This window comes from Chinchilla lanigera, unplaced genomic scaffold (genome assembly GCF_000276665.1).
Source record: "Chinchilla lanigera isolate Chin_1 unplaced genomic scaffold, ChiLan1.0 scaffold00083, whole genome shotgun sequence".
NCBI lineage: Eukaryota > Metazoa > Chordata > Mammalia > Rodentia > Chinchillidae > Chinchilla > Chinchilla lanigera.
The window spans coordinates 8,735,081-8,743,503 of NW_004955484.1; the positions used below are offsets into that span (position 1 = coordinate 8,735,081).

Below are 8,423 nucleotides of genomic sequence, written 5' to 3' on the forward strand. Positions count from 1 at the left end.
ACAAAATTCAATACTAAATGCTAAAATAAAACAGTGGCCTGTATGTAATTCCAGCACTCGGGAGGCTGAAGCAGGAGGATCAATACAAGTTCAAGGCCAGTCTAGGGTACATAGTGAGTTCAAGGTCAACCTGAGCTACATAGCAAGACCCTGTCTCAGAAAGCCAATAAAAATAAAATAAAATAGTCTCCCATAAACATTGTTCTTTTTGAGACTTAGTCTCACTAAGTCACTAAATTGGGCTGAACTTGTGACATGTGTTCTTCCCGTCCTGTCTCCCATAATGCTAGACAGAGGGTCTCAGGGGTTGTCCAAGGCAGGCGGGGGGCGGGGGGAGGGACTGCAATTCAAATGTGATTGGACACTGGCCAGGCCCATGTACTTATAGTTTTGCACATGCGGGAGGGGTCTTGCAGGGCGACCTTTAACTACTACTGGGCTTCTGATATTTTGACAGTAGTCCTTCCCTACCTAGCCCTGTCTCTACTCTTTGCCCCAGGGCTTTCTCTTATTTACTTGTCCTTGCCTACCTCCTACTTCACTGTGATTACAAGTGTAACCCCCACTCCGGGTTTAAATTACATATTATTTTCACAGCCTATAGATTTTTTTTCGGTCAGTCAAAACATATAGATCTATGCTGGACATGGTGACACACACCTGTAATCCCAGCTCTCAGGAGGCTGAACTGCATATGGAGACCCTGTCCCCAAAAAACCAAACCAAACCAAAGCAAAAAACATACATACTTAGATTTAAAATAATATATATACATACAGAGAGATACCTCTATATACAGAGAGAGACAGAGAAAGACAGAGACAGTGCAAGAATGAGAATTCACTTCAAGTCAGAGTTTGGATTTAAGGGATTATTTGCCCGCTAGAGGGCAGGGCATATCGGGCAGCTAAACCCCATGAGGGCCTGACTAGTGCATGAGATCAAGAAGACTCCTGCATCCCGACCCCTACCTGACTCGCCTCCAGTGCTGTGGCACGCGGCGCCCAGGCAGAGGTATGTGCACGGCGAAGGGCGGGGCAGGAGCCCGTCAGGTGTCCAGGCTGCACGCAGAGGGCCTCCAGGCCGCAGGGGGCGCACTCCTAGTTGAGGATGGACGTGCCGGGGCGCCCCCTGGCGGTTACGATGCGCGGCGTGAAGGATCCCAGCGCGACGGTGGCAGTGGCGCGACTGCAGAACCGTCCGAGCCAAGCGGTGTCCTAGGTCACCGGAGTCCACAGTCAGGGACTCTGTCGTCGCCCAGTCCCTTGGCCTAAGATTTTTAGGTTCTTGTGACAGTCATCCCTGCCTGCCTCTGCCTCCCTGCTCAAAATGCAGCTCGCGGCCCTCAAGGGTCCCAATGTGCTCTGCCCGCGGCCTGTGCTGCATCTGCTTTTCCTGCTTGTACTCCTGCTGCTGCAGCCGGGAACCTACCCCCAGACCTCGCTGGACACCCGCAGCACCCAGACCTCGTCTGGCACCCCCAGTGCTCCCACCACTGCAGGCACGCCTAGTTCTTGGACCCCTCCGGGCACCCCCAGGTCCCCTGGCCTGCAAGGTCGTGCGAGGGACCTGATGCGGAACTTCCCATTAGTGGACGGGTACGTAGATGTGGATGGGGATGAGCTCACTCCTGGGTGGGGAAGGGTTTTGTTTTGTTTTGTTTTTGTTTGTTTGTTTTGACAGGGTCTTGTTATGTAGTTCAGGCTGGCCTTGAACTCACTATGTAGCCCAGGCTTGCTTTGAACTCACAGCAGTCCTCCTGCCTCGGCCTCCTGAGTTGAGATTACAGGTAGCCACCACGCCTGGCCTAGAGGAGGTTCTGAGCATGCAGAGCAGTGAGGAGACGTCCTCACAGCACCCTTGGATGCCTTCTTTCCTCAATCACCCTTGTGTGCCCTACTGCAGTCACTCCGTTGCTGGTGGACACCTCCCTCAAAACTCCTTTGTCTGTGACAACAGCCCTGGTGGAGCGGGGAGGGTAGGCATATGCGTGCTGCCTATCCTGCCCGATGTGGAGGCCGTGTCCCTACTCTGATCTTGTCTTGACACCCTCAGCCACAACGACCTGCCTCTGGTCCTGAAACAGCGTTTCCAGAACAGGCTGAAGGATGTGGATCTGCACAATTTCAGCCACAGCCAGACCAGCCTGGACAGGCTCAGCGATGGCCTCGTGGGTGCCCAGGTACAGAAACAGTGCCTACACGGATGCTGGGGAGTGTTGGGGCTACAGAAGCTGGCGAGGGCAGCCTCCACATGCCTGGGTACATGGGCCATGAAGTGTGCCATCATATAGGTGTGAGGAGCACGGGGGCCTCAGAGGTCAGGACAGGCGAGCTGCATGGGTGCCCAGGTTCAGTGGAGACAAGTAAGGAAATGACCAGAAAACAGTGGTGAGTGTGGGAGCTGCCGGAACCACAGGGGATGTGGTCAGTTGGCCTGGGGCGTTCCCAGGGCACGTAGACAAACAGCAGTTTATGATGTGTCTTGAGTCCACAATTTGGCCAGTGGCAGCAAGCTTTGTCTTTTTTTTTTTGAGACAGGATCTCGCTATGCAGTTCAGGCTGGCCTTGAGTTCACTTTGTAGCCCAGGCTGGTCTCAAACTCACAACAATCCTCCTGCCTCAGCCTCCCGAGTGCTGGGATTACAGGAGTGCACCACCACACAGCAGCAAGCTAAACAGACATCAAGGGACCATGGGATCATGCAGTACCTTGCTGTGGGGGCTGAGGCAGGACTGGAAGGTGTTGGGGGTTGGAGACCACCTGGGCCTCATTGTAGACCCCCTGAACCACCTCCAGTTCTGGTCGGCCTACGTCCCGTGCTATAGCCAGAACAGGGATGCCGTGCGCCTCACCCTGGAGCAGATTGACCTCATCCGCCGCATGTGTGCCTCCTACTCTGAGCTGGAGCTGGTGACCTCAGCTGAAGGTGTGCTGGCAGATGGGGCAGGGGTTAGTGTGAGCTCACTGTAGTGGTTCTAGCCCCGGATTCTGAAACTTGACTCTGCATCCTTTTCTAGGTCTCAGTAGCACCCGAAAGCTGGCCTGCCTCATTGGTGTGGAGGGTGGTCACTCACTGGACAGCAGCCTCTCTGTGCTGCGCAGTTTCTATCTGCTGGGAGTGCGCTACCTGGCACTCACCTTCACCTGTAGCACACCCTGGTGAGCACAGTCTCTGCCTGGGGAAGTGGAAGCAGCATGGCGGGGATGGGCCTGACCAGAGGTGGGGATAAAGCTGTCCACAGAGGGAGTGGGCTCCCAGCAGGTTCTCACACTCCCAGAAAGTAGCTGGGCCTTGATCCACACCTATTCTGGCAGGCACTGTGCCACTGAGCTATATCCCTGCCCTGGTCCTCACATGCAATGGATAGATTGACAAAGGCTCCTTAAGCTCTGATGACCAAGGTGTGGCCAACTAATTGTGCCTCTCTGGCTATCTTGCAGGGCAGAGAGTGCCACCAAATTCATATACGATCTCTACACCAACGTCAGCGGGTTGACAAGCTTTGGTGAGGTGAGGATTCCCATTCTATACCTTACCCCACTTGTTCCCTGTGATAATGCGCACATACCTGTGTATCCTGACACCTGCTTCCTCCCAAACATCAATTGTCCCTGCAGAAAGTGGTACAGGAAATGAACCGCCTGGGAATGATGATCGATTTGTCCTATGCCTCAGACAACTTGGCAAAGCAGACCCTGAAGCTGTCTCGGGCTCCTGTGATCTTCTCCCACTCGGCTGCCAGGGGAGTGTGCTACAGTTACCTGAATGTTCCTGATAAGATCCTACAGCTTCTGGTACGCAGCCACCCCAGCTGTCATACCCAAGGCTAAACCTACTTGATCTAAAGATTCCTGCACCTAAACACAGAAAGATGTTGCCCTAGGTCTCACACACCCTTGGACCCAAAGCTGGCTAATCCTTCTTCATCTCTGACACTAACGGCCAAATCAGTTTCACCCAAGGACCCACAAACCCAGAAAGAGAAAGTCTCTTCCAACCCCTGAAGCTGGACAGAATGTCATCCACAGCATGAGAGGGGCACCGTCAGGCCAGAGGGGCTGAGCTGAGTATCCATCGCTCTGTTCTTGCAGAAGAAGAATGGTGGCATTGTGATGGTGACCTTGTCCATGGGGGTGCTGCACTGCAACCTGTTTGCTAACGTGTCCACCGTGGCAGGTGAGCCCCACCTCAACTCTCTGCAGCTCTGGCTTGGGCTGTGGCTGCCAGGCCTTCAGGACAGCCCCAGCAGCCTAGTGCCTGTTGGGCAGTAGTGGCCTCGGCTCTCCACTGCCACCCAGGCCTCAGGCCACACTAGATACTGATGAGTTTGAGGCCTCTACCTCCGAGTTTCATTCTTGCTATCAGTCCAAAATAACCTACCACCTCCCATGGCTCTGGACAGAACAGGCAGAGCCCAGAGGCAGGAAAACGTTCAAAGGGGTGGCGCTGAGGTACACTTTAAGCCCAGAGCTGTAACCACTTCAGGACTTGTGTCTGCCCCTGAGCTCTGTGGCAGCTGCCATGGCCTGGAGTCCTGTGGGCAGGGAAATTGGCCAGAGCTGAGTTTCCTCAAGCCAGGGCCTAACTACAGGTCCCAGGGTCTAACTACAGCCTTGTACTTGCTACCCACAACCAATCTCCATCTTCTAGATCACTTTGACCACATCAAGGCAGTCATCGGATCTGAGTTCATTGGGATTGGTGGCAATTATGATGGGTCTGGCCGGTGAGTGCTCTCCCTGGACATTCTTGGCCTTGGGTAGAGTGGGGAGTCCTTTAGTCTTAGATCCCCACCCTGGGGCCCTCCCATCCTTCAGGCCTTGACCACAGGTTCTGGTGTCCCAGTCCACTTCACATTGCCCCACTCCCAGGGCCTGTTTCCGAGGCTCTCTCTATTCTTCAAGATAGGACCCTGTAGACCAAGGTGGTCACACTGGCTAAGCACTCCCCTCCCCCAGGGAGCCAAGCTTAGGCCCCAGCACCAGCCCATGAGATCATCTGCTGTGGGCCGACCATCTGCTCAGCTGCCAGTGCTGCAGAAGCCCCACCCTCAAGGCATTTCTAAAGTCCCATCCCCTAGCCTGACGCCCTTGGCCTTTGGTTTTAGTCCTGTGTGACTAGGGCTAGTAGGACAGCAGGCCCTAGACCAGGATCAAGGCCGAGCTCCCACAGCTAGCCAATGGGTGGCCACACAGGTTCCCTCAGGGGCTGGAGGATGTGTCCACATACCCCGTGCTGATAGAGGAGCTGCTGAGTCGGGGCTGGAGTGAGAAAGAGCTTCAAGGTGTCCTTCGAGGAAACCTGCTGCGGGTCTTCAGGCGAGTGGAGCAGGTATGCTGGCTGGGCAGCAGCGAAAGGATGGTTGGTTCAGTGGTTTGAGCAGCAGGGGAGGCTGCTGAGGGCGCATCTGAGTGCTGCCTCCCACCAACCCGCAGGTCAGCAAGGAGAGCCGTGGGCTGCGCCCCGTGGAAGCAGAGTTTCTAGACAGGCAGCAGAGCACGTCCTGCCACTCACACCTCCTGCCTCAGCCTCAGAATAATCACCAGAGGGTGACCCAGCCAGCCAACCAGGTCTCCCAGAGCCCCTTAAAAACCTCCCCACACGCTGTTCTAGGCCTCACAGCTACTGCTACCCTCCCGGTCCTCATCCTCTGGCTCTGGTAACCAGGTCAGTCCTGAAGAAACCACTGTAAGAGAGTTCCACAAAGTCCCCCTTCTAATGGCCCAGCGTATGGCAAGAATAAACATCTGAGACTTGGAGCCAAGTGTTAAGTGTCCTTCCTCCTCGGTGCGAGCAGGGCCAGGTGGGCTCTTTTTGGGGTGGGATCTTGTGGCCCAGCCCCAGCTGCTCAGGTCCCCGCTCACCGCCAGCACTGGCACTCAGGAAGGACAGAGGCAGCTCCTCAGATGCTCTTTTGCTGCTTTTTCTGCCCTCCCCCTCCGCCCCTCCCCCTCCCCTCTTTCCTCTTTCTCTCCTTCCTCCTTCTCCTCTTCCTCCCCTTCCCTCTCTTCCTCTATTCCTCTTCCTCTTCATCCTCCCCCTCCTTGTCTTTTCCTTCTCTTTCCTCTTCTTCTTCACCCAACCTGGGCTTTTACTTTTGATCCTCCTGCCTCAGCCTCCCAGAGTCCTGGGCCCACACTTTTCACCAGATTCTTACTCTGAAAGCCGAGCCCACAGGGGTCACAAGGGAATGGAGTTCAGTGTCGATCTCATCCAGGAGTGTCACTGTGGGCGGCTTCTGGTCTTCCTCTGAACGGTTAAATGTGAGATGGGGGCGCTGGTGCACACCTGTAATCCGAGGTAGTTGAGAAGCCAAGGCAGGAGTAGAGAAAGGTAGAGAGCTCAAGCTGGGCAACTTAGTGAGACCCTGGCTCAAAATAAACTTTTTTAAAGAGCTGTGGGTGTAGCTCAGTGGTAGGGTGCTGGCCTAGTGTTCAAGATGCCCTGAGTTCAATCCCCAGAACAGGAAAAATAAAAAAAGGTCAGGAGCTGGGGCTCTAGCTTAGTTGTGACGCACTTGCCTAACAGACCATGCTGACTGGATCCCCGGCACTGCCAACAAAAAAAAGGTGAATTTTGTTTAAGAAGCCAATAGTATTTATACAGTAAGCAGGAAGTTATTTGGAATTACTAGGAGAAATTATTTGTAAGAGTTTTAGCTTTTACACATAAGGGCCTCTGAAATTACTTATTGGGGGCAGATGCTGGAGACTGAACCTCACGCATGACAAGCACACACTATCACTGAGCCACCCCCCCAACACAATGAAAGTCAATTTAAAAAAAAAAAATTGGGGTTGATACAATAAATAAATAGTTCAAATAATTGTAACAAGCGATAATGCACAAGGTCCTGGGTTCAACCCTAGCACCAATAAATAAAAATAAATTTGTTAAACTGACTTTTAAATGGGGGATCACTATGTCTTAAAAAGAAAAAAAGAACTTGTAAGGAAAAGGAGGACTCTCACAAATGGCCACCCGACAAGGAATGAAGTGCTCTGTCACTGTCCCTAAACTCTGGGACGCTGCACGTTTCTGCACTTGCTGAGATGGGAGCCTAGGGGCGCACGCGCAGTAGCAAACGCGCCCCCTCCCTCGCTACTGCGGCAGTGCGCACCCCAGACCCGTCTTTGATGTTTTACCTGGCTGATGCTTTGCTGTCTGGTTTCTGTGTTCCTGTCTCTAAAATGCCTGGACACAAGATCTAGTCATCTGGGGACCCACCGCAGGTGATGGGCGCTTCTCTTCCAGAGATCTGATCCGCCATAACCAACCCTGGGTTAATTCGCTCTTGATCTGGAGATGGCCTTTCTGCATTCTGTGTGTGCAGGGCACTAGGGATACAGAGACCAATAAAGACATCGCCCTCCCTCAAGGACCTCAGAATCTAGCGAGGGAAGCGGACACCGACATAATTACAATCCCGAGTGATAAATGCTCTAGTGGAGATAACTATGAAGATGGTGCCAAAAAATGCTTTCTCCTTTAGATAAAGATTAGGCTCCCAAAACCGTTTATAATTGCCTTTAAGTTAGAGACTAACTTTTCCATCATAGTTACTCGTGCTCAGAATGCTTTGGAACTTTATCAGCATCAAGTGGTGGTGGATAATATCCCTGAGTCGCTGCAGTCTTCTGTAGTTGTTATAACCAAAGACTCAGAAACCAAGTTATTGCTATCAGAGGAATAAGTAGAAAAAGGCATGGCGAGCTGGGCATGGTGCACACACGCCTATAATCCTAGCCCTCAGGAGGCTGAGGCAGGAAGATCGCCTTGAATTTGAGGCCAGCCTGAACTACATAGCGAGACCCTGTCTCGAGAAGAGAGGAGGGGGGAGAGAACCACACACAGCTTTTATATGTGACAAAAACTGAACTGAAAAGGTCTTATAGGATTAAAAATTGTTCAGTGGACCAGGGCTTTCACAGAGTGCAAGAACTGAAATAAATTCTTTGGTTTCATAAGCACAAAGGGAAAAGTAAAATTCATGGTGTGCAGGCAAATGTGAGTTGGTATTTGTCTTTTAATGACTGAACCACTCAATAAAATCATCTGAATGTGATCTGGATTTGAAAATTGAACACTAGAACTATAAGTCACCTTTAAAAGAAGTCTATTGGGCCAGACATGGTGTCCCACGCTCGTGGTCCCAGCACTCAGGAGGCTGAGGCAGAGGACTGCCATAAGTTCAAGGCCAACCTGGGCTACATAGTGAGTTCAAGGTCAGCCTGAACTACACAGTAAGACCCTGTCTCAAATAAATAAATAAATAAATAAATAAATAAATAAATAAATAAATAAAGTCTACTGGGAATTATATATTCCACAAAATATAACAGGGGGTGCTAAATGCTGAATATCAGCCTACTTTATACTATAGAAAGAGGATTCTGGATGCATAAGTGGTCTTGCTTTG

At 52.1% G+C, this 8,423-nt stretch overlaps 1 protein-coding gene across 1 annotated transcript; it reads left to right on the forward strand.

Moving 5' to 3' along the window:
• Positions 1-1,127: 1,127 nt before the first annotated feature.
• LOC102015113 (dipeptidase 3) lies at positions 1,128-5,768 on the forward strand. The gene is made up of 10 exons (XM_005403593.2): positions 1,128-1,598; positions 2,056-2,182; positions 2,800-2,929; positions 3,021-3,162; positions 3,445-3,514; positions 3,622-3,798; positions 4,096-4,180; positions 4,655-4,730; positions 5,200-5,335; positions 5,440-5,768. The coding sequence occupies exons 1-10, from the start codon at positions 1,330-1,332 to the stop codon at positions 5,665-5,667; spliced, it is 1,440 nt and encodes a 479-aa protein (XP_005403650.1). The 5' UTR covers positions 1,128-1,329; the 3' UTR covers positions 5,668-5,768.
• The last annotated feature ends 2,655 nt before the right edge of the window (positions 5,769-8,423 follow it).